This window comes from Rhinoderma darwinii, chromosome 8, assembly GCF_050947455.1.
Source record: "Rhinoderma darwinii isolate aRhiDar2 chromosome 8, aRhiDar2.hap1, whole genome shotgun sequence".
NCBI lineage: Eukaryota > Metazoa > Chordata > Amphibia > Anura > Rhinodermatidae > Rhinoderma > Rhinoderma darwinii.
This window is the reverse complement of record NC_134694.1, coordinates 12,509,262-12,536,669: the sequence shown is the minus strand read 5'-3', so window position 1 is coordinate 12,536,669 and position 27,408 is coordinate 12,509,262. Positions and strand designations below refer to the sequence as shown.

The 27,408-nt window shown below is 43.4% G+C and overlaps 1 protein-coding gene and 2 non-coding genes across 10 annotated transcripts in view; 2 read left to right on the top strand and 1 right to left on the bottom strand.

The window, feature by feature from the left end:
- Positions 1 to 25,527, bottom strand: part of DNM1 (dynamin 1) — a 76,682-nt gene extending 51,155 nt beyond the window's left edge. For all 8 annotated transcript variants that reach the window (XM_075835130.1, XM_075835128.1, XM_075835131.1 and 5 more), the window contains exons 1-2: positions 25,148 to 25,527; positions 2,090 to 2,163 (exon numbers count right to left, since the gene is read on the bottom strand). In XM_075835130.1, the coding sequence (XP_075691245.1) occupies positions 2,090 to 2,163; positions 25,148 to 25,308 (235 nt within the window). In that variant the 5' untranslated portion in view covers positions 25,309 to 25,527. The remainder of the gene's footprint in view (positions 1 to 2,089; positions 2,164 to 25,147) is intronic.
- On the top strand, positions 6,590 to 6,676 carry TRNAR-UCU (transfer RNA arginine (anticodon UCU)). Its single transcript is given in 2 exon segments — positions 6,590 to 6,626; positions 6,641 to 6,676. It is a non-coding gene; the product is annotated as a tRNA-Arg (tRNA).
- TRNAR-UCU (transfer RNA arginine (anticodon UCU)) lies at positions 7,437 to 7,522 on the top strand. Its single transcript is given in 2 exon segments — positions 7,437 to 7,473; positions 7,487 to 7,522. It is a non-coding gene; the product is annotated as a tRNA-Arg (tRNA).
- Positions 25,528 to 27,408: the final 1,881 nt, after the last annotated feature.

Here is a 27,408-nt window from a genome sequence, read left to right as displayed (position 1 = left end):
CAGGAGCCCCCATAACAGTGGCAGCCACAGGAGCCCCCATAACAGTGGCAGCCACAGGAGCCCCCCATAACAGTGGCAGCCACAGGAGCCCCCCATAACAGTGACAGCCACAGGAGCCCCCCATAACAGTGACAGCCACAGAACTGCCATAACAGCAAAAGCCAAAAGGAGTGCCATACCAGCGACAGCCACAGAATTGCCATAACAGCGGCAGCCACAGGACCGCCATAACAGTGACAGCCACAGGACCGCCATAACAGTGACAACCACAGGACTGCCATAACAGCGACAGCCAAAGGTCCACCATAACACTGACAGGAGCAGGAAACCCATAACGGTTACAGCTAAAGAACCCTTATAACAGTGTAGGCAACACGGCCCCCCATAACAGTACCAGCTATAGTGCCCAACAACAATTACAGCACCAGTACCCCCATAACAAGGCGAGCCATGGAACCAATATGTATATCTCCGCCACACTGCATCACATGAGTTGAAACGTACATGTGAGTCAGTGGCCAATCACAGGACAGTGCCAAGCCCGGGCTAGTAATCTTCTTTAGGTCTGAGAGATTCCTGATGGGTGGGCATCTATATTTCAGCTTGACGGCCACATATAGCTCAGCTGCGGTACACCTCGGCAGGGCTGATGCATGAACTCATCAGTAGTACATAGCTCTGGACATTGGAACGATCCCACCCAAAACATGGCAGACAACGTTAACCATTACAGTCGTTCAGGGGCAACATACATAAATATGGGCCAATGTATAAAACAAAATCAAGTAGAAACAAATGATGGTACATGCTCAGCGACAGCAGACAGCACAGGTATGTCAGGGGTCACATCGTCCGCCTGAAAGCAGATGATCTATCTAATGTGTATGTACAACCATACATCCCATGTCAGCCGGCACCATACTGTGGTCTGGGAGTGCATTTTAAGTATCCGACGTCTCCGCTGTCCCTGGTTACCTTCTGTCCTACTCCTATCCCGCAGACCCCGCTTCGAGTAATCTGATTCGCGGACTGAGGCACGGACACCTCCCTGTACCTGTGACCAGCTGCCCAATTCCGACTTCCTCAGCAGACGCCTTCCAGTAGGCCCATCGGCTGAGACACTGCATAAAGCTGCTCAAAATGACATCAATGGCAAGTCCCTATGAATTCTCCTATATTTGTCATGCTACAAAAGGTGTCTGTCAACCCTAATAACTTGTAAACATCACATTCACTTGGCTATTCCTGTATCTCCCCTTCAATTTCGACACCTCATGGAGGTAGGGTTTTTGCTGCAGGGCATCCCTAGTTTGCAACCCTGAAAAAAGCCTTTTAGGGTGGTAACTGGCAATGATTGATCGGGGCAACAGCAAAGAGAAGACTGAGTCAGTACCAGACAACAAGACTGGTCTTAGGCTCGTTGATGCCCTGTGCAGTACCTTCTGATGATGCCCAAATAATACAATCATACAGTGCCCAAATAACACTGCCAGAGAGTTTCCTAAACAACACATCCTGCGCTAGGTTTTGGCACCAAATGTAGGATCGATGGTGCCCAGGCCATTAGAACCAGTGGCGCCCCTTTCAGTAGTGTCTAGTGATGTGCCCTTTGTGCCAACAGCGGTAGCACTCCCCTAAGGACGGCCCTGCCAGATGGACAGTACTGGAGCGGAATCGAGAGGCAAAGGAATGGTAACAGGACGGTCCGGGTGAGAGATGAACAAATGTATTCAGATGGGCACTCAGAAAAAAAGAACAGATAAAAAATACCAAAGAGACAGGAGGCCTATACACTGGCAAGAGACAGAACGGGAGTTAAATAGAAGGCGACCACCATGGATGAATGTCATGATGTCTTAAGGGGGCCACAAAGGCATAAGCCGATGAGAGCCCTCCTCCTGGATCAGAGAGAACTAGAGAGCAGCAGGAGCGGAGGTTGGGAGCAGGTACGGAGCTGGGTAGGTGAGATCATCCCGTGGCATATCTGTGGTTCATAACATTCGGCCCTTGAGTGCTGATCTTGAAGGACCACAGCTCTGGAACCAACTTAACCCATTGATCAATCCCATCCATGTTCTATTTTTCTCACCTGTAGGGCTGGTTACCAGCTGCAGAACAAGGGGTCTACGGGTGACAATTCCAGATCCACGAGGCAGAAAATCCCTGAAAATTACATAAAAAAGGAGAAATGAGGAGAATGCGACACATATATAGCCATCATGCAGTCACCTTCTCCTATATATTCAGTATAACGGTAGGGATTGTGCCTGCCTCTTTTTTCTTCTCCAGGTCCCTGATTGTTCCGATTACCTTCACAATCACGCTAGACATATAGACATACTGCTTCACCCTAGACCATGCCCCAAGCTACTGAATTGAGGTTGAAAACCAATTGATGGGGTGAGACTACTTAACTAAAGGCTTCTCCTGGGCGGACGTAACTGAGGAGGGTTCCTGATGCTGAAGACAGTGGGGGTCCAACAGCTGTGATCCCCACTGATCGGTAGAACAAAGTGGCACTGGCGCTAAGAAAGCAGGGCACTACTTCATCTACGGTCAGCATTGTTTAGATTTTTCCGGAATCCCAACGTCAGCCCATTATAGTCAATGGCCAGCCATAGTCTCTAGAAATAGCGACTGGAGACGAAGTGGCACAGCACTTTCCTAGCGCAGTTCTAGCAATCGGAAGGGGTCCCAGTAATCAGACCGCTACCAATCCGACATTGATGGTTTATCCTAACAATATACCATCAACGTCTTTACTAAGTCCACCCATTCATGATTATCTTTATATCCGCGTTCTTTACTAAGCTGCACTATTCCCCCCCCCCATAGTCTACAACGACCTGAAAGTTTTAGTAATGGCATCGACAATATGCAGTGTCACTCCCTGTGGGTAATACGTTCCTGCTTTTTTCTGCGCTCCTGGTCCCTGTTTACACAGGGAGATGTGCTGCCGACTAGCGACCATTTTATTGGCCGCATAAATGAGCTGACCAGCCAAAAGCAGCTCATTTGCCTGATCAACGGCCTGTGTAAAAGGACCTTAAAATGCATTGTCTAATGAGAGTCTGATATCTAACTTCTGTCTCATTCTCTATTCCGACCTTTATGCTTTACACTGCAGCACTACTTGTTCAGATTGACTTCTCATCAGGAAGCCAGTATGCGATGAGATGATTTACACTACGAGTAACCAAACCGTCAGCGGGAAAAATAAAATGATTAGGTATTAGTCATATTGTCTAACTCAATATTGTAGGGGGGGGGGGTACTGGAGCAATGATATACTGAGTCCTAGAAGGTTACACATTTACGGTCTCTGCAAGTTTAATCTTAGAGACTTCTACAATTTGAATTGATTCTTTTCCCTTTAAGAACGCAGCATATCCCTCTAATAGAATTCGGACTTGTTTAGCTGATTCTTCAGCGTATCGATCACATACCCCGGCCGTGCACAGGAGCCCTGTCTATTCACACAAACCACTCAATTATTTATTGCTTGCAGGTCACCAGCCAAGAAACCGAACGACGGGTGTCATGTGCATCCAGACAGAAAAACCGCAATAGTGTGCAAAGAACCCCAATGCTGTGGGGCCTTAACGTGTGCACTTTAGCGGTCTTTTTTTTTTTATTGCTACTATGCAGTTAAAATCTAAAAATGGATGCAAATTTGCAGTAGACTTGTTTAGTGTATACAGTTCCTATACAGATCTATGTTGTCTCCATGGTTACAGACTACAAACAAACCCTGTATAGTCTGATCCTGGAGTCATGTGTTAGGCCCCATGCACACGACCGTGCCCGTAACCCGTAATTGCGGTCCGTGATTACGGGCACAGTCGGCCTCAGTATGGGAGAACGGTCCGTAAAATAAAAAAATAGGACATGTCCTATTTTTTTCGGTAGGACACCTTCCCCTAAATATACGGGAAGGTGTCCGTCGGCCATAGAAATGAATGGGTGCGTAATTACGGACAAAATCTACGTTCTTGTGCATGGGGCCTAACTCTCCAGTCCTATATGTCGTTTGGAAAGAAGAAGGGACAATCCCTACTCCAGCTGTACGGACCAAAAACGATGTCCCATTCTGGGCCACTGGTGCCCCCTTTTTAGCAATGTGGGTGACAGCCAGATCCGTGATGATCCAGCAGTGTCACCTGCTACCTGTAGTATCTGTTGCTAAGACAGGATGACACGCAATTTTGATGCAGTTTTTGGCTCAGTTATTTGAGCCAAACAGGAGTGATTCAGTCTTTCCTGTATACCTTTCTTTCTTTTTTTGGCACAAAAAAAACGACACAAACTCTGCTGCAAAAACTGCATGTGCGATTAAGCCTAAGGCCTTATTCACACAGGGAAGTTCTGGTTTTTGAAGCCACAACTAGGAGTGGATCGTAAAGGGAAGTATATAGGAATTATTCTACCTTTTTTTTTTTTTTTACAGGACAGTCCTCTAGTAAGTTAGAATCCCCTTAAAGAGTAGTTACAGAACCTCTTACACTATAAATCCATCCCCTATAATACTACTCACCCCATGTTATTTCCAGTTTGAACCCTAAATATTGTCGATTTTCCAATTTATATCTGATTAGTAAAACTTCTGGACTAATGAAATTCCGCTAATATTACCAATACAGCTATAAATGAACCTCTAATACGGAAGCCTTAGAAAGGTGCTGTCCCCTTTAACCTCTGAACTTACGAAGATGAGTGGGGGCTGTGACTATATAATCCCGGGCTATCTGGTAAAGTAATCTTGTCGTGCAGAACATCAATCTGCGCCCAAGGTAAAGCCGGATTACAGCACAGAACAAGAGAGTACAAGGTTGGGGTAGTGGACTGTCAGCAACACTGGAGACGTGTGAATATATTATCATAACTTCTATAGACATGGACACAACGTGCACATAGAAATCAATGTGTGTGTCACTAGTGGTATAATGGCCACGTGACTTATATGGGGTCCGTGGTAGAGGGGAGTAACCTTGTAGGAAAGAAAAGCAGCATGATCACCTTAAGGCCGGGTTCCCACATAGCGTAAACGCTACAGAATTTCCGCAACCGAAAATTCGACAGCATTTACACAAAAAAAAACGCAGCGTAAACGTTAATAAATTGACCTGCGGTGCGGAATTTAAATTTATGCTGCATTTTTGTTGATTTTCTGTTGCCGGTTTTCCCCATTGAATTCAATGGGGATGCAAAACCCGCAACAGAAAGTCAAGTGTTTTGCGACTTTTGCAGCGTATTCACAGCGATTACACCTCAATAATCGCAACTCACTTAGCCAGAATGATCTCCTCCTTCCTGCAGTCTGGTCTCCTGGGGTGACGTTTCATCACATGTGACTGCTGCAGCCAATCACAGGCTACAGCGACACATGGCCTGCAACATCATCGGAGGAGGCCGGAGTGGACGTCAAAGGAAGGAGGGGGTAAGTATGAGCGCTTTTTTACGCAGCGGAAATTCCATCCGAAAAACTGACGGAGTGCTCTGCAGGTTCCAGGTCGGATACGCGGCGTGATTTTTACGCAGCATATCCGACCTGTGGGAATCCGGCCTTGAGCAGCCCATAGGTGTGGTAGGAGTGCTCCAAACCTCCATAGGTCCCATATCAGACGCAGGGACTCCCTCTATCATACGTATGCACCTGCTTATGGCTACAGTTGTGTAAGGCCCTTTTCACACTGCTTCTGCGAAGTACGTTTACGGTAGGAAGGCTCCCGTCATACACGTTAAACTTATCCATAGGCCCCCCAGTCACCCGATGGAGGCCAAAAGAGCATCCTTTTGGGCTGATATACGTCAGTACACCTTTTTTTCTGCTGTAAGGAATAGCATATTCCATACAAAGGTATCAGCACGGTATAAGGTTTTTACAATGTAATCCTATATGCGGCGTATGGCACTTTATGCCTATACAGTGGCACAGTATATCTCAGAGGCGTATATTTTGGAAGCATCTCCCGACGTATAGCTCAGACGAACACTGTGTGAAAAGGGACTGAGAAAAAGAGGTCTCCTATATATTTTTTTCTAAAAAGTCGGCGCAGACAGTGAGTAAAAATTATTATTACTCATTCTGTGGTCACCAAACCGAGCATCAGCTGATTATGAAGCAATCGGGATATATACGATGACTGTCAAAATTAACTCCATCTGCATTTACCAGCAGAACAGTGGGCTATCGCTTTAAGGTAGATCATTAGAGGGGTTGTAAAGGATTAGAAAAACACGGCAACTTTCTTCCAAAAAACAGTGCCATACTTGTCAATGGTGGTATTGCATCTCAGCTACATTGAATGGAGTGAGGCTGAGCTGCAATACCACACACGACCTGTGGACAGGTGTGGCACTGTATATGGAAGAAAGCAGCCACGTTTCCCTAATCCTGGACAACCCCTTCAAGTCGGGTGTACACAGGGAACTCTAATCTGTGCTGGAGACAATGTGGTCACATTATATGATGGATATACCATATCTTTTCAGAGTGCCCATGCTATGAAAATATCAGTCCTATGAACTCCAAAATGGTACCGATGAAAACTACAACTCCTCCCACAAAAAACAGATATCTTTTCAGATGGGCTCTGTGGCGCAATGGATAGCGCATTGGACTTCTAGATGTAATGTGGACATTCAAAGGTTGTGGGTTTGAGTCCCACCAGAGTCGTTTTTTTTTGTAGTGAATCTAAGTTTTCTAAAATTCTTTAAAAAAAATGGCAATTTTGTAACGATTAGTGATACAAATAATCTGTATGTTTGTAGTTATTAACAAAAATTCTGGAGCTCTTCCTCAACTACTCATGGCACAATTAGACTGCTGGCATAATATAGCCGTTCGAAGGTTGTGTGTTCGAGTCCCACCAGCATTGCATTTTTCATGTCGGGAAACGAAAATTTTAAGATCTTTCAAAATCTGCAATTTCAATCCAATTGGTGACATAAACAATCTGTACGCTTCCAGATATTAGAAAGATATATATATCCCTCGATTAATTTCAGTGGGGATTTTGCTCACGTTAGAGCTATGAGCCAAACTTATCAACAGTACATGTGAAAAAAAAAGTCAAGTCCCTGAGCAGGAATAAAAAAAGTTAAAAATAAGTTTAAAAAAAACCCCACAAAAATAAAATGCTTTATTATAGAAAAAAATAATTGTAAAAATGATACATAGTTGGTATCACAGTCCCATGCTATAAAATTATCACATTGTAATAAAAAACCCCAACACTAAAAAAACAATGACAGAATTTCAATGTTTTGTTCATCCCGCCTCCCAAAAAAAACAAAACAATAAAAGGTGATCAAAAAGTTAGACCTTTTTGCGGTACAGACTTTTATTTTGTGACATAAGGTTGGTGGTGCTTTCAGTGCATGTGAGCATTCCCATTCCCTTTGACATATTGTCCCCTCCACAGCCCACCTCATGGGGCTCTGTGGCGCAATGGATAGCGCATTGGACTTCTAGGTTTGTGTAGACATTCAAAGGTTGTGGGTTCGAGTCCCACCAGAGTTGTTTTTTTTTTGTAGTGAAATAAAAATTTCTACAATCCTTATATAGAAGTGATTTCATATTTAGTGATATAAATAATCTGTATGCTTTTAGTTGTTAAAAAAAATTATTTGCTGGAGTTCTTCTTTAACTGCCCATGCCCATTTCCACTAGAGTCGAACCGTTATCCAACTTAAACAAGTCTAAGCACCATGTTTTGACTATGTCAACTCACCCTAAATAAGGTACGGGGGGGGGGGGGGGGGTGTAGCCGTGTCTAGAATTTTTGGCCATTTTTGGTATATAAGTGACAGAAGACTGACATTCATTGTGGCTAGTAGACACCGAAAAACTGCAGGCTGCAGTGAGAAAGCCACTAACATGTAGGGGGGGTTTGTAGGGCCACCACAGTTATGAGGTCACATCATATTAGGTAATTTCTAGTTAAGCAATTCCCTCGTTCTTTCTTTAAATCAGTCAAGTGTGCCGAACATTAAAAAGGTTTTCCGTGTTGTCTGGTTTAGATTTTTTATTTTTTTTCAAATACCCTATTAGAAAATTCTGAGTTATTAGTGGATAAGCCCTTTAACTATAGTAAAAAGTAATGCAAGTTTTTAAATATACTTTTAGTTTCCAGTCTTCATCATTTTAAAGATCTCTGCTTGCTGTCAGTGAATATGAAAACACACACACACATATATATATTTTTATTATTATTATTTTTATACCTACAGACTAAAAACTTGAACTCGTATTTCTCATAGCTGAGGATTTATAAATCGTTAAGACAAGTAATATGTGAATTAAATAAACCAGCACTTTAAAAAAACAAAAAAATACCTCTCTCCTGTTCTGATGTCCAGGCAACATATATTAGTCTGGGGTCCAGGTTGTTTAGCTCCCAGAGGATTGAGTACACTGTATATATTGTAACACACTGTGTGAACACAACTAGAACAGGATGGGTTTCAGCCTTTAGTTCTGAGAAAGGATGTTGTCATGCATTGACAGCAAGCTGAGATCTTGAAAATGGTAAGGAATCGAAACACAAAGTATAAGAGAAAGTGGAATAACTTTTCATTATTCAATGTTCAGACTTTACTTGTATAAAGCCACTTTTGACCCATGCCCTACTCGCCCACCTTTCTATCACTCAACCCCTGTGTCGCTTTATTAGTCTGTCAACAATATGTCATAATTTTTTTTAGCCTGAACAACATACATGGAAACTGCAAATCATTGTTTAAAGAGCAGCAGGACCTGGAAGAGAACGGCCTCTTAGGTGCACAAACTTTGCGTGAGAAATACCCCAATCTGTCAATGCCATGTGTTTCTGTACATAACACCACAGCTGAGCCAAGTGAATAGCAATTGTAAGGGTATGTTCACACGGGCTATTTTTGGCCGTTTTTCGGGCCGAAAAATGGCTGAAATTACGGGGGCTGAACACATACAAACATCTGCCCATTGATTTAATTGGGAAAAACGGCGTTCTGTTCCGACAGGCCATTTTTAAAAAACGGCCGCGTAAAAAAACACCTGCAGAAAAGAAGTGCATGTCACTTCTTGAGCTGTTTTTGGAGCCGTTTTTCATTGATTCCATAGAAAAACAGCTCCAAAAACAGCCGTAAAAAACGCTGCGAAAAAGTTGCTAAACAACGGCTGAAAATCAGAAGCGGTTTTGCCTTGATTTTGTGTGGGCACATACTCTAAAAGTTTGCAATCTAGTGTTCACCCTAAAATGTTAAAAACTATGCCTAAGTGGTGACAACCACTACTGGCAGCCATTACAGGTCCCATAGGGGTTGTCACCGTGCTTTACAGAGACCCTGCACCATATAAATCTCCATTGTTATGCAATCTTACCCTAGGACGGCCTCAGCTTACATTACTCTGACATCTCTCTGCATAATATAATATTATAATATAATAAAGGGATCGGTGTATGTTCCTCCTGTAGGCATGCCTCAGCAATCACTATGATTTTTGTTTTTACTTAAAGGGGTTGTCCACTTTGGACAATATCTCCTTGTTAGAAGGGTCCCCTGACGATAAGATAATTCCAGGGTGGCCCGCTGCTGAGACCCCAGCGACCATTGTAATCCGTGGAGGAACCTGGTGGAAAGTGTTTAATTCCCCTGCAGCACCACCACAGGAGAAATGAAGCATTACACAGTTCCTATTGAAATCACTGGGCTGCCCCTTCTATGCAGGGACATGCTGGGTCCTCCAGAGCAAGAGATGCTCTGTAGCCGCCCTGGATAATAGATAAGGCTCCTGAATGGGAGACCTCTATCTATTGTTTTATTAGGGATAGTTCAGCAATATCTCTGATCGGTGGGGTCTGATTCTTAGTACCCCCAATTGGCTGATTGGATGGGCGCTGCAGAATCTTTATTGCTTAGCTGGCACAGCTCCGTATATTCCGTAGTGGCTGTGCCTGGTACTGCAGCTCAGTCTCATTCACTAGAATGGGACAGAGCTACAAAGAACTACCAAAGGCACAGAGCTGGGCGAGGTAAGCAATGAAGAAGCCAGCGCAATGCGGCCCATTCAATCAACTGATCGTTGTGGGTGTTGGGAGTCTGGTCCCCACCGATCTCATATTGATGATCTATCCTTAAAGGTGGTTTCCAGGATTATAAAAAAATGCCTCCTTTATCGAAGAACAGCGCCACACCTGTCCACAGGTTGTGTGCAGTATTGCAGCTCAGTCATATTCCCTTCAATAGAGCTGATCAGCAATACCAGACACAACCCATGGACAGGTTTGGTGCTGTTTCTGGAAAGAAGCCGCCATGTTTTTCTAATCATGGACAACTCTTTTAAAGAATAGGTCATCAATATTAAAATCCCGGAAAAAAAACTTTACTGCTGTTTTGTTTTTGTTTGTTTTTTAAAATAAGAAGTAAATTCCCTTTAAATGATCTAATCCGCAGAAATTGTTCATAGCGTATTTTATCAATAAAGTTTAAAGAATACAATTTTAATGACAGTCCTTGGGCTGTGGGAGATTTTAGCAAAAGAATCACAGTAAAAACCAACAAAACATGAGCAGCCTGAGGACGAGCAGCACCCCCCCCCCCCCCAAAAAAAATAATATATACATAGCTCACGAATCAGGCATAAGTGCCCCCCAGCCGAAAACAAAGCTGGACTGGGTGGTAAGGAAAGACGCTCGCTTCCTACCCGGGAGGATGGGGGGGGGGGGAGTAAAATTTGTCAGTTTCCATAGAAACAAGTCAGCAAAGTAGAAAGAGGGCTGTGATACTGTCATTATAGATAACTGTCACAGCGAGGGTGCTGAATGTAAAAGTGCGAGGCGCCGCCATGAATGTGAGAGAATAAAGGAGAATGACATAAAGAGAGAAGCACGAGGATTAAGATAAGGCTCCCATTTTACTTCTATCAAAGGGGAATATGACGTGCAAAAAAACCACATTATTTGGTTTTGATTTCCTGATCTGCACTAGAACAATGACGGGTGAGGTGACCCGCTGCCAGGTGACCCGCTGCCAGGTGACCCGCTGCCAGGTGACCCGCTGTCGTCGACAATACTACCTTCATACTTTACATGCATGTGCACGAAGAGGTTGTCCGATAACACAAACCACCATTCAATCATTTATTCTAATGTAATTAAGCACGTTACTAATTTATTGTGCGTCCTGTAAATGTACAGTTACCCCATTTTGTAGCTTTCTCAAAATCCTCTTGTTCCGCTTACGTCACGCACACCTCCCCCATAATGCTGTTCGACACTGTGTACGGGTACGTCATGGACGAGTACACACGGAGTGGGACGTCCTTTCTACATGTATAACTGACCAATTGGCTTGCCAGACAGGGGAGATACCATGATCACTAAGGTGAGATTGGGACTTTCTGGCCAGGTTCTTGCTTCTCGGCCCTTTGGCTAAGATCGAGTGTAGGTGCTCTTATCTGAGGTTAGTAATCATCACAAGGATTGTCACAAGGATTTCTGGGATGTGGTCCCCTTTTGCGACCCTCCTGAGGTCTAGGGGGAAAATGTGTGGCCATATTTTCCCCTACAACCCCGGCCTCCCTTCTTTATCTGAGATGGGGAGGTGCAAGCCAGATACAGGCTACTAGGTGGCACTGGGGTGACAACCCAGGTAGGAGCGTTGTTGGGTCTTCCTGAGCTTCGGCGAGGGAGGACCATCGATCCTCGATCCTTTGGGCCTACGGTTTGGAGGGTCGGGAATGGTTAAACGGGGGCCTCTCTCCTTTAGGAGTAGGGCTGCGATAAACCGCATCCTTTGTGCATTTTTTTTGTGTGGCACCTCTGCACTTTTTTGCACTTTGGGTGACAGAAAGCACGACTCGGACGTTAAAAAAAAATTGGCTTGCCAGACGCATGTTCAGTTCAGCGCTCCCATTGCGTCTGTGGCAGACAGAAAATGGCGCACCGAGGTAAAGTGGACGGACGCCGGGAGGTGTAGGATTTTGTCACATGAGGGTGTAGGGAGGTGGAGTAGGCGGGCACAGAGAGGTGGAGTAGGCGGGCACAGAGGGGTGGAGTACGTGGGCAAAGGGTATTGAAGTGGGCGGGCTGGCCTTACATTTCATTAGGTGTATAGATATGGAGACGGAAGAGACATCATTGCTATGACGTAAATGGAAATGGACGCTGACCGGAAATGTATATGATAAACAAATGGAATCGTTGAATGGTGTCATGGAAAGCGCCAGAAAACTTTAAAACAGGTTCAAATGTATTTGGGTCGTCAGGGTGCCCGTACGGAGCTGTAAGCAGTTTACAAAAAAATGAGAAAAAACTTTCGGAATACCCTTTTAAAGTTGGTTGTTTAACCCCTAAGAACTGCGTGGTCATGTGTCCGTGTACGACACGTCATTGTGGAAAAGTAAAAATATTACATTCTGTAAATGGAAATCCCCCAAAATCTGATAATTCAAGTGTAATCCCCCCTGAGATATAAAGAGCTGTATGGTGGGGGTTCTCCCATGGTAGAGCAGATTTAGCTGCCCCTGTGCCAACCTGTAACATGGAAGGTACAGTGAGGTAACCAGTGATTATTTCTCCCTACGATGTAGCCTGCGATCCACCTCCATTCCTCCCCATACTTTACACTGCAGCCCTGCTTGTTCAGATTGGCTGCCATGTCTGAGCCCAAGACGACCACAGAACAATCATTTACCTAGAGAGCAGATTTCCTTTACAGCCAAGATAAAATAATTATAAACTACAAAGACTAAATCGCCACGGAAAAAAAGAAGATTTCATCTTCTTTCTGCACAGATGCGCCATTCATGATCACCATAGCTGTAATGGTAATATCAGAAAACATTTTTAAAAAAGTGCCCCCCCCCCCCCCATCTGCCAGACTGCATTAATGTTCATGTATCTTTACCAGTTTCTATAATGCAAAAATCAACTCAGTACTGAAACCGCCGGGGACATCGCGCTCTTTTTCCTGCCTGGAAAAATATTATCGGAGATGACATTGTGACACCGGTTAACACAACATGCCCGATAGCACCTGTGGTGTCAAGTGTAGTTATCTGTGCAGTCATCCAGCACCATTCCTATAGAGAACGCACCCTGCATACTCAAGCACTGGTCAAGAGGTTTTTTCCGTAGGATAGTCCATCAATATCAGATGGAGGACTGACTACGGGCACCCACGCCAATAAGCTGACTAAAGGTGCCGCGGCGCTCCATCGCGTGCTGCGTCCTCTCCATTATTTACCAGACACCGTATATATATATTTGTTAGTGCCTGTTCCTGGTACTGCAGCGCAGTCCCCTTCACTTGAATGGGAATGAGCAACAGTGATCTGCAGTACCAGGCACAAACTAATGTATATGGGGGCAGCCAAACAGTCTGCTGTTGGGGAAATAAGGATTGGGGATGTTGGATTTCGTCCAGGGGATAAGCACCGCCATAGGTGTTTTACAAACGCTTATCTCCGACTTCCTATGGCAACAGACAAACATACAGGCTCGGCCGATCCTGCATGTTTATAGGGGAGATCGGAAGTGGATAAGTGGCTAAAATAAAGAAAAAAACTCATGCACAAACTTGTGTACAAGACCTAGGAATGAGAACTACTTTTTACCTATGTTTAAGGGTTATTATCCGAGATTTTAACATTGATAACTTATTCTTAGGATAGGCCATCAATATTAGATTGGTGGGGGTCCAACTCTTGTACTTACTTTTGTATCGGCTATGCAAGCTATTGCAGAGTTGCCCTATTCAAGTGAATGGGACAGCGCTGCAATACCTCGCACAGCCACTACGAAGGTAGCGGCGTGTGAAAGTACGAACAGGAGTGAAACCTATGTAAACAATAAAGGATTCGCCAGGAATTTTAAAAACCCGGATAACCCCTTTATGAAAGGACTGTCATCTCCCCTGATGTGTCTGTTTTAGTAAATACCTGTATTACCCATCAAAATATAATTCTGAAGAACCTTTTCTTAGAAGTCTGCATCGTGCCATTCCTCTGTTATTACTCCTAGAAATGTAAAAATCAATTGACAACTGGGTGTTACCATTTTCCCTGTTAAAGGGGTTGTAATGTCTATGGCCGCGGATCGTCTGACTGCCGCGGCCATGGACGGGTGAGTTCCGGGCGGCATCCCCGTCCTTTGAGACACCGGCACTCACTTCCTCGTTCAGACACTGTCTCCCGCACGGTCCGCGCGCCCACTCGCGTGCTCAACCTTAAAAGGCCAGTACGCGCACATTTGCAGAATAGCTGCAATTAGCCCAGAATGCCTCTGGACTATAAAAGGGGCTCTGCCCTCTCAATCATTGCCTGAGCATTGTTGTGTTACCCTAGTTTGTCCTTGCAAACGGTCTCCTAAGGGTATGTGCACACACGCTAATTACGTCCGTAATTGACGGACGTATTTCGGCCGCAAGTCCCGGACCGAACACAGTGCAGGGAGCCGGGCTCCTACCATCATACTTATGTACGATGCTAGGAGTCTCTGCCTCGCTGCAGGACAACTGTCCCGTACTGTAATCATGTTTTCAGTACGTGACAGTGGTCCTGCAGCGAGGCAGGGACTCCTAGCGTCGTACATAAGTATGATGCTAGGAGCCCGGCTCCCTGCACTGTGTTCGGTCCGGGACTTGCGGCCGAAATACGTCCGTCAATTACGGACGTAATTAGTGTGTGTGCACATACCCTAAGTGTTTTCCAGTTCCCAGTGTTTCCCGCTCCTGCCGCCTGTACCTTGTATCCCGTGCTACCGTGCCTCCAAGATTTGGAGTCGTGTTGTGCCCTATGCTGCATCTACTGTACCGCACCCACGCCGGGTGTCTGTCTACTGCCGGAGCCTCATCTTAGCCTGAAACCACCTCTACTGTCTACATTGCCTCAGGTACCCTTTCAAAACTATAGACATTGCATTATACCTGTTTGGCCAGCTGCTATCCCGCTACGCAGTACGGCCCAGTGGGTCCACACCCCGTGCCGTGACAGGGATGTGTTCCTAAACAGTCTCACTCTGTCAGCACTGATTGGGCATTGTCAGTCTGTGCTGGGACACACACCCCCAACTGGTAACACCCAGTTGTCAATGAATTAATTAATTTACAGGAGGAATAACAGAGGTACAATGCAGAATTCTGAAAAAAGAAGCTCCAGAAGTGTTATTTCATGGGGAATACAAGTAAGGCAGGTGAAGAGTGATGACAGGTCCCCTCTAATAAATTTGGCCTAGGCAGGAAGGAAATCCAGAATCACACAAACGTTTCCCTCATTGACTTTGCCTTCGTGACATCATTATTCTGCACTGTAAGAACGACATCTGTTAACGGATGTATACATCTGGTGGCCCACCATGAAAAGTACTATAGGCAGGCATTCCTTGCTGCTTATAAGCTGGAATTAAGAGCAGATGCAGGTATTGCTAGACTCTGCTACATATGTTATATACATAGCTAGACTCTGCTACAAAGGTTATATACATAGCTAGACTCTGCTACATAGGTTATATACATAGCTAGACTCTGCTACATAGGTTATATACATAGCTAGACTCTGCTACATAGGTTATATACATAGCTAGACTCTGCTACATATGTTATATACATAGCTAGACTCTGCTACATGGGTTATATACATAGCTAGACTCTGCTACATAGGTTATATACATAGCTAGACACTGCTACATGAGATATATACATAGCTAGACTCTGCTACATATGTTATATACATAGCTAGACTCTGCTACATATGTTATATACATAGCTAGACTCTGCTACATAGGTTATATACATAGCTAGACTCTGCTAGATAGGTTATATACATAGCTAGACTCTGCTACATAGGTTACATACATAGCTAGACTCTGCTACATATGTTATATACATAGCTAGACTCTGCTACATGGGTTATATACATAGCTAGACTCTGCTACATAGGTTATATACATAGCTAGACTCTGCTACATGAGATATATACATAGCTAGACTCTGCTACATGAGATATATACATAGCTAGACTCTGCTACATAGGTTATATACATAGCTAGACTCTGCTACATAGGTTATATACATAGCTAGACTCTGCTACATAGGTTATATACATAGCTAAACTCTGCTACATGCGATATATACATAGCTAGACTCTGCTACATGAGATATATATACATAGCTAGACTCTGCTACATGAGATATATATACATAGCTAGACTCTGCTACATGGGTTATATACATTAATAGACCCTGCTGCATGGGTTATATACATTAATAGACCCTAGAAAGTCGGACTCTGGGAAATTTCAGTCTTCTTCCAAGATATTAATGCCATATATGCCCCATATAACACCAAATATAGTGCCCATCTAATATGTAGCATCCAAATATAACTCCCTTAAAAGGGTTATTAGGGCCTTTTTTTAAAAAAAAAATTCTAGGGCAGGTAATCGTATAAAATAAAAAAACTATCTCATACTCACTCCTGAAATGCCCCCTCCTGCTTCAGCGCAGCGGCTCCGTTCACCGTTGCTCCGGTTCCGAAGGCTCCTGCAGCGGTCCCATGCCATTCATCGATGAGGTCAGTAATTGGCAGCAACGGCATGTGACTGATAAATGGTATTTGACCGCTACCGGAGCTTCCAGGATGAGAGCAACGGGGAATGGAGCTGTGCTGAAGCGGGGGTGGGCAATTCAGGGGTATCGGACAGTATATTATTTTATACTATTACCTGCCCTAGGAAAAATTTAGAAAAGTCCTGGATAAACCCTTTTAAGGCTTCACATAATACTGCCATAGTGTGCCAAGATATTGATTCCATATATGACCCAAAAAATGCCACCATATAGTGCCCAACTAATGTTCAGTATCCAAATAATACTGCTTGAGGCTATGTTTACACGGCAGATTTTTCATGTGAACAAATCTGACGTGGAATTGGCCATGAAACCACGTCAGAAAGCCATGGCAGTCCTATGTGAAAATTCAGCCATGTGAACAGAGTCCACATAATACCGCCATATAGCTCCCACATAATACCGCCATATAGCTCCCACATAATACCGCCATATAGCTCCCACATAATACCGCCATATAGCTCCCACATAATACCGCCATATAGCTCCCACATAATACCGCCATATAGCTCCCACATAATACCGCCATATATATCCCACATAATACCGCCATATAGTTCCCACATAATACCGCCATATAGCTCCCACATAATACCGCCATATAGTCCCCACATAATACCGCCATATAGTTCCCACATAATACCGACATATAGTTCCCACATAATACTGCCATATAGGTCATACATAATACTGCCATATAGTTCCCACATAATATCGCCATATAGTTCCCACATAATACCGCCATATAGTTCCCACATAATACCGCCATATAGTTCCCACATAATACCGCCATATAGTTCCCACATAATACCGCCATATAGTTCCTACATAATATTGCCATATAGGTCATACATAATACTGCCATATAGTTCCCACATAATACCGCCATATAGCTCCCACATAATACCGCCATATATATCCCACATAATACCGCCATATAGTTCCCACATAATACCGACATATAGTTCCCACATAATATTGCCATATAGGTCATACATAATACTGCCATATAGTTCCCACATAATACCGCCATATAGTTCCCACATAATACCGCCATATATTTCTCACATAATACCACCACATAGTTCCCACATAATACTGCCATGTAGTTCCCACATAATACCACCATATGGTTCCCACATAATACCGCCATATAGTTCCTACATAATACCGCTATACAGTTCCCACATAATACTGCCATACAGTCTCCAAATAATACCGCCATACAGTCTCCAAATAATACCGCCATACAGTTCCCACATAATAGTGCCATACAGTTCCCACATAATACCGCCATATAGTTACCACATAATACCGCCATATGGTTCCCACATAATACCGCCATACAGTTCCCTCATAATACTGCCATACAGTTCCCACATAATACTGCCATATAGTTCCCACATAATACCGCCATACAGTTCCCACATAATACCGCCATATAGTTCCCACATAATACCGCCATATAGTTCCCACATAATACCACCATATAGTTCCCACATAATACCACCATATAGTTCCCACATAATACCGCCATATAGTTCCCACATAATACCGCCATATAGTCCCCACATAATACTGCCATATAGTTCCCACATAATACCACCATATAGTTCCCACATAATACCACCATTTAGTTCCCACATAATACCACCATTTAGTTCCCACATAATACTGCCATATAGTTCCCACATAATACCGCCATATTGTCTATAGTCCCCACATAATAGCGCCATACAGTTCCCACATAATACTGCCATACAGTCCCCACATAATAGCGCCATACAGTTCCCACAAAATACTGCCATATAGTTCCCACATAATACCGCCATATAGTTACCACATAATACTGCCATACATTCCCCACATAATACTGCCATATAGGTAATACATAATACCGCCATATAGTTCCCACATAATACCGCCATACAGTTCCCACATAATACTGCCATATAGTTCCCACATAATACTGCCATATAGTTCCCACATAATACCGCCATATAGTTACCACATAATACTGCCATACAGTTCCCACATAATACTGCCATATAGGTCATACATAATACCGCCATATAGTTCCCACATAATACCGCCATATAGTTCCCACATAATACCGCCATATAGTTCCCACATAATACTGCCATACAGTTCCCACATAATACTGCCATATAGTTCCCACATAATACTGCCATATAGGTCATACATAATACTGCCATCTAGTTCCCACATAATACTGCCATATAGTTCCCACATAATACTGCCATATAGGTCATACATAATACTGCCATATAGGTCATACATAATACTGCCATATAGTTCCCACATAATACTGCCATATAGGTCATACATAATACTGCCATATAGGTCATACATAATACCGCCATATAGTTCCCACATAATACCACCATATAGTTCCCACATAATATCGCCATATATTTCTCACATAATACCACCACATAGTTCCCACATAATACCGCCATATAGTTCCCACATAATACCACCATATAGTTCCCACATAATATCGCCATATATTTCTCACATAATACCACCACATAGTTCCCACATAATACCACCATATGGTTCCCACATAATACTGCCATATAGTTCCCACATAATACCACCATATAGTTCCCACATAATACCACCTTATAGTTCCCACATAATACCACCATTTAGTTCCCACATAATACTGCCATATAGTTCTTACATAATACCGCCATATTGTCTATAGTCCCCACATAATAGCGCCATACAGTTCCCACATAATACTGTCATATAGTCCCCACAAAATACTGCCATATAGTTCCCACATAATACCGCCATATAGTTACCACATAATACTGCCATACAGTCCCCACATAATACTGCCATATAGGTCATACATAATACCGCCATATAGTTCCCACATAATACCGCCATATAGTTCCCACATAATACCGCCATATATATCCCACATAATACCGCCATATAGTTCCCACATAATACTGCCATATAATTCCCACATAATACCGCCATATAGTTACCACATAATACTGCCATACAGTTCCCACATAATACTGCCATATAGTTCCCACATAATACCGCCATATAGTTCCCACATAATACCGCCATATAGTTCCCACATAATACTGCCATACAGTTCCCACATAATACTGCCATATAGTTCCCACATAATACCGCCATATAGTTCCCACATAATACCGCCATATAGTTCCCACATAATACTGCCATACAGTTCCCACATAATACTGCCATATAGTTCCCACATAATACTGCCATATAGGTCATACATAATACTGCCATATAGTTCCCACATAATACTGCCATATAGGTCATACATAATACTGCCATATAGGTCATACATAATACTGCCATATAGGTCATACATAATACTGCCATATAGGTCATACATAATACTGCCATATAGTTCCCACATAATGTTGTAATTGTCGGGACTACTGTCCATTGTAACATATATCCTTCTGCCCAAATCACATAATGTCAGTAATGAAGAATAATCAATATCAAACAATTGTGCAATCCCCTACATGACCAGGCACTAGGGTGGCGCTGCTTAGAACATATGTTGTACATATACCTAGGGTTCTCTGATATACAGAAGGTTGAGTCTGTGCAGTACGATGACTTGACAGCTATACTCAAATTGGTTGCTATGGACTATGGAAAAAAACCACCGTCTCCTGCAAAATACAGACAAATCTACCTGCTGTGTCTCAATGTCTCAAACCCCAAAATGTTGTGTCTTGTAAAAGACAGCGGGCAATAAATATGTCAGACCTTTGTCTTTGGACAAAGACTATAAAAGGTTAATTCCACGTCGCACCACTGAGTTTCCTACCGGAAACAATTGTAGAAATAATAACTGTATTATATAGGCAGAATGGACTGACCTAAAAAATGGCAATCCTTGGCCTCATGCCCACTTCAGTTCTTTTCTTCAGGGTGCTACTCGTTTTTTTAAACTGATCGCACCCGGACACATTCATTTCAATGGGGCCATGCACACTTCTGTTGTTTTAACTGAACCGTGTAGACCGTTTTGTCAAAAATTGGACAGGTCTTACTCCTGTCCGTTTTTGACGGAACAGTCTCGGCCTTTTCATTGATTTGGTCCGTGAAACAATGGACTGCACACGGAAGCCATCCACGTGCGGTCCGTATTTCAAGGATCCATCATTAACGGCCGTATGGCGGCCAACGGAAGTGTGCATGAGGCCTTACTACATTCACATGTACGTAGCCCACCTCGGACGTGAAAAACTGCTGTCACGGATCCCCCACAGACTAGAGTGTACGGAGGGATGCGTGACACGCAGTAAAATAGGACGTGTCCTATTATTCAACGGACCGTTTACAAACAATGGTCGTGTGAACTGCCCCATTGAAATACATGTGTCCATGTGACGGCCGTTGTTTTAACGGCCCTTACACGGACGAGACTCACGTTCGTGTGAATGAGCCCTTCTAGTGGGGGGGATAACATGGTTCAGTCGGCTACGAGGGAAACAGGATTTTTCATGTGTTATGACTAGTGCACGGTCTGAGACACACGGATTCAGTGTTCTTGTGTCAAGCACCTCCAACTCACGTCCTACACTAGGCAGAGTATCTTTTTTACCTGGGATGTTCCTTTAAGAAATGAATGGAGAGCCTGAGGTGTAAGCCCTATTTTACCAAACTGTATCTTGGTCCTGATTTGCAGTGGCAGAGGAATATGAGTTACTGCAGTCCCAATAGAGATTGAACCCCTAAACCTTAGAAGTGACATCATCAGATACAGCAGTGTGTAGGTAAAACCCATAAACCACAGTTCACACTGTACCAAACCCAGAGCACCGTGCAAAAGGGCGACTAACACTGCTGTATGTATACATGAATGCTGATTACGGCCATGTATGAATGCCCTGCGGACACCTAGAGCACTGCTGTTCTTGTCCAATCCATGCTTATCCCCGATTTCAGAAGTTTGGTATATTCTATATATTCTTTGATATATTTGATGATATTCTACAGGCAGCGTCATTAAGCCTTAGCAGCTGCTGTTTCAGGGAAGGTATTGATTACATGTATACATGTACTCAGGAATGATTGGCCAGTCTGCTCCGTATGGCCAGCATGCCCTGAGATAGGTAGATAGATAGATAGATAGATAGATAGATAGATAGATAGATAGATAGATAGATAGATAGATAGATAGATAGATAGATAGATAGATAGATAGATAGATAGATAAAATGTGTATACAGGTGCAAGTACTCCTGTAACGGCAAAACAATACACAAGAAAATGGCGAAAGCACTCTGCCAACACCAATGCCACCTAAAACACTATATATAAATAAATATGCATTACTGTTGAATCTCAATAGTGAGGTTCTTAGCGCACATTCTGATCAAATTGTGTGAGCCAACCTGCCCTGACAAGGCGACCTCTATAAGATGGGTCCCTACACTGAACATACACCCAGAACTGGGTCTAAGCCTGCAGAATACACTTGGGGATAAGTGTGGTCACCTTGTCGTGGCAGGTGGGCTCACACAATTTGATCAAAATGTGCACTAAAAACCTCACTATTGTAAGTAGATTCAGCAGTAATGCATACGTAACTAATTAAAATCACCCGGGGGAGAATGGGAGGAGTGCAAGAACAAAAAATGGTGACACAAGAGGATAGAGAGACCGCAGCACACGCAGTAATCAAGGTATCAAAAAAGGTGTCTTTATTTCACCATAATAAATAGCGAATTTCGACCCAAGTGTGGGTCTTTCTCTTGGGTCGAAACTTTGCTATTTATTATGGTGTGCTGCGGTCTCTCTACCCTCTTGTGTCTATTTTGGAGTTGGATTGGCTACGACACGACACTGCCTGCACCGAGTGAAACTTTCTCCTGCTAAAACGCTCCTCATGAATGTTATGTGGGACTGTGATGTGCTGCTGATTTCTTTCTTTAAAAAATGGAGGCAGTCACTAACCCCACACATATGGACCACACAAACAACGGTGGCGGGTGGGCTCACACAATTTGATCAAAAATGTGCACTAAGAACCTCCCTATTGTAAGTAGATTTAGCAGTAATGCAGATTTATTTATATTTAGTGGCTTAGGTGACATTAGTGTTCGCAGTGTGCTGCCGTCATTTTTTTGTGTGCTGTATATGTGCAGTTATGCGCGCGCAAAAGGCACTTGACAGCTCCGTGTCTCATGATCATATGGTGCGCGGCTGCGTGCTTTTCACGCAGCCGCTATCATTATGACACTGTTTGTATGTTTGCAAACAGAAAAGTACGTGGTGCTTTTCTGTTTACATTCATAGTTTGACTGCTGTTCCGCGAATCACGCGCGTCCCACAGAGGTGCCTCCGTGTGGCATGCGTGATTTTCACTCACCCATTGACTTCAATGGGTGCGTAATGCGCGAAAAACGCAGAAACAGAGGACCTGTCGTGAGTTTTACGCAGCGGACTCACGCTGCGCAAAAATCACTGACTGTCTGCACTGCCCCATAGACCAATATAGGTCCGTGCGAGGCGCGTGAAAAGCACGCGCGTTGCACGGACGTATTACACGTTCATGTAAAACCAACCTTAGTATCATTTTGTTGGAATGTGCTGTTGAAACTTTTGTGATAGATAGATAGATAGATAGATAGATAGATAGATAGATAGATAGATAGATAGATAGATAGATAGATAGATAGATAGATAGATAGATAGATAGATAGATAGATAGATAGATAGATAGATAGATAGATAGATAGATATGAGATAGATAGATATGAGATAGATAGATATGAGATAGATAGATATGAGATAGATAGATATGAGATAGATAGATAGATATGAGATAGATATGAGATAGATAGATATGAGATAGATATGAGATAGATATGAGATAGATATGAGATAGATAGATAGATAGATATGAGATAGATAGATATGAGATAGATAGATAGATATGAGATAGATAGATAGATAGATAGATATAAGATAGATAGATAGATAGATAGATAGATAGATAGATAGATAGATAGATAGATAGATAGATAGATAGATAGATAGATAGATATGAGATAGATAGATATGAGATAGATAGATATGAGATAGATAGATATGAGATAGATAGATATGAGATAGATAGATAGATATGAGATAGATAGATATGAGATAGATATGAGATAGATATGAGATAGATATGAGATAGATAGATAGATAGATATGAGATAGATAGATATGAGATAGATAGATAGATATGAGATAGATAGATAGATAGATAGATATAAGATAGATAGATAGATAGATAGATAGATCCCTTTCGTGGACATGTCCCGTGTACACATACATATGACCAGTCTACACACACATTACACATATTCCCACACACGATCTGTGACACAGGAATATGTCGCGAGCACCATCTGTTATGAGCACCAGGCTGCCATCTCCCCAGAGTCGGTACCTTCCCGCAGTATAATCCCACTTAACCCATCGATGGTCTGTTTAGGCCCTGACAGGGCAGCAGTGAGGCGGCACACACATAGGTGTACACGCTGGACCTGGATGTGTGCACAGTGGTGTTTATACTGCATGGTGTGTGCAGCGTCTGTCTACAAACCCTATGGAACATTCTGTTTCGTGATGACACAATGGTGGCGGGTCAATTTATTGTCACCTTTCACCGTCCTGACATCACTGCGCCAGTGTCACAATGATGGAGCCTGCACATTCGTGTGTCACCTTGAAAGCAGCGGATGAACACAGCCTTATGTCTGCTGGTCCCTATTCAACAATGAGAATCTTTACATCTATGGCGCCAAGACAATCAGTCCTAAGAACAATGTATTGGATATATCTTTAGATTCTCGTTGACTGTGAGGACACATTGAACGGATATGGATGTGGTACATGATGTCACCAATAACCCCCATTCATATATATGGCCAGACATCACCCTATATATATATATATATGTATATATATATGACATTATATCATATATGTATCTTCCTCATGGAATGTAAGGGATGGAGTATGAATGCAGAAATGACACCAGCGACTGTAAACAGATGACATTGGTTTTGTGAGCCCCCTCCCTTTTTCCTCCATTGCAGCGACATACTGTATTCCTCAGCACCTCCTCCATTTTTCCTCTATCCCCCGCTGCACATTAACCCTTTACATCCATCAAATTTTATAATGCAACATAAACCTCTAGGTAAAAAAAAAATAATAATCACAGATGCAAAAGTAACAGATCAGGATGCAATGCTAAACAATGTATACATCTGTCTATGCAGGTTTATGTTGGGCTCCATCTATGTATATGGCTCAAGGTGAATGCACCCTAGGGTGTCATATTCTGCATCTGCTTCCATTATTCATTACAGTGATGATGGCAGCAGTGGACTATGGCTAAGGAGATGGTACCTCTAGGACACAGACATGTAAATCTGCTTTGTGGCTTTTCTAATCCAGCTTGCAATGAATGGTGTCAACACATCAGCTGCAATGCTCTTACCTGCCCACAAAATTCTCCAGGACTGAGCTCTTCCCGGCGCTCTGACCCCCGACTACAGCGATCTGGGGCAGATCTAGGTTTGCATTCTGTCCGATGGCTGAAAAGGCATCTTGGAGCTTGTTGACCAGCGGAATCAGCTCTTCCATCCCTCGGTTGCCCATCTTGAAGGCTGCTGCCTCTTCCTGGCTGTGTCAGTATGTATGATCGTCGCTCTACAAGCCTCTCACACCTTGTCCCCTGTGACTATGGGAGGGGGGATGTGTAGGACCCCTCTGCTCTACGCGGTCCTGCTTCTCCTCCTCTGCTCCTTTCGCTTCTCCAGAATGCCAACTCAGGCGCATCTAGCAAGCAGATCCTATGGGATTTAAACGGAATTTACAGTCTTCGGCCACTAGAGGGCGTGCGTTACTATTGACAATGATTGCCAACTCAAGTGCAGCTTGGAAGCAGATACTGGGGATTTAAACTGAAATTACCGTCTTCAGCCACTAGAGGGCGCAGGCTACTAACGTTAATGCCTTAGCCACAGGCTATTTGTATGCTGTGAATGACATATTATTATTATTATTATTATTATTATTATCATTATTATTATTATTATTATTATTATTATTAATTATTATTATTTATATAGTTTTTAAAATGTATTAATTTTGCTATATTTAAAATTTTCATTGTGCAAGGAAACAGATTTCAACACATCCTACACATACTTTTCGTTCTCTCTATTGATCTACATATAAAGCTTCACATATGCTTAATTGTCACAGGTTCACGCTGATTTCTACGTAATATGGCGAGAATCTAATGTGTATGGCCGCAGAATGATTCTATGTTCCGCTTGTAGATAAGCAAAACAACATTTGTATCATTGCTGTGTATCCCCATCCACTACAGATAAAACATGCACATTTGGCTGATCTGAAGATACGTGTTTATGGGGGAGTCAGAGAATATAGTTGTTGAAGGCTTTGAAATTACCATACATTTTCCCTTAGATACAGAGACATTGTTCGGATGTCCTGGGGCTCTGGTGTAAAAGCTATATTATCATCCTCTTCCTGACAATGACCTCATATGTGACGGTATCTAATAGTGACATGTTATATAGAATCTACATACACAATAATATGTCAGTACAGCCATCGTAGAGTGAGCCAGTGGGCTGTGGACAGAGATAGAGTGAGTGGAGTGGTGCTGCATGGTCTAGTGGAGCCGCCATGAGACTGTCCGTGGGCCCAATGTAGAGACCAGAGGTTCCAGAGACTATGAGGGATGCTGCTATGGTTGGTCCAGGTGTTGTTGCCAGTGAGAGAGAGATTGCCATAGCTGGGTCTGTGTGGGCCCTGGAAGTGCCAGTCCTGAGTTAAAGGAAGTGACCAGCGGTTATTGAGTGGTTGGCCATACCTCCCAACGGTCCCGACTCCTGCGGGACAGTCCTGGATCCCTTCGGCCAATGGTATCTCCCAATGTCAACTGCATCTGCGTCCTTAGGACGCAGATACAGTTGAACCCAACGGTGGAGCAGGGAGCCTTCAGCTCCCTGTGCCACCATTCACGATGTAACACCGGCCATAAGCAGCTCGGCGCAGATAGGTGCGATGCAGTGACGTCATCGTGCTTGTCTGCACCAAGCCACACTGAGCACAGACCGGAGGAGGAGAGGGATCTTCTTCACTCATCGTGGTAACAGGGCTAGGTGAGTACTGTAAAGCGTTGCTTCCCCTTCATTCCTTACCTGCTCGTACTGTGAATTACTGACACACTTGTAGCGGCGTGAAGTGAAAGGCCGAAGGCTGTAATACTGTGAACCGCTGCTAAAAGCGTGTCGGCGATTCACGGTACGAGCAGTGGCAGTAGTGAAAGGGAAGCAGCGTTCATACGAGCACCCCGGCCACTTCAAAACAGCTGATCGGCGGGGGTGCCAGGAGTCGGACCCCGACCAATCAGATGATTGTGGCCTATTCTGAATATAGGCAATCAATTTTTATGACTGGAAAATCCCTATATGCCCACCGGGTTCTTGGAAGATAAGCCAAGTGGTAGATAGTAATTCTTCCTCCTGCGTGGAGGAGTTCAAGCATTGCATTGTATTCTGAAAGCAAGTTTTCCTGTGTGAATCACTGCTGTTATTGTTGGTGTTACACATCAGGTCAGGCAGCTGTGACGGTACCCCTTTATAAGAAGGACTTGGACTGAGACTGTGTTGGCCATTTGGTGGTGTAGCGTCCATGGTCGCGGACTGCCAGGATTACTCACCC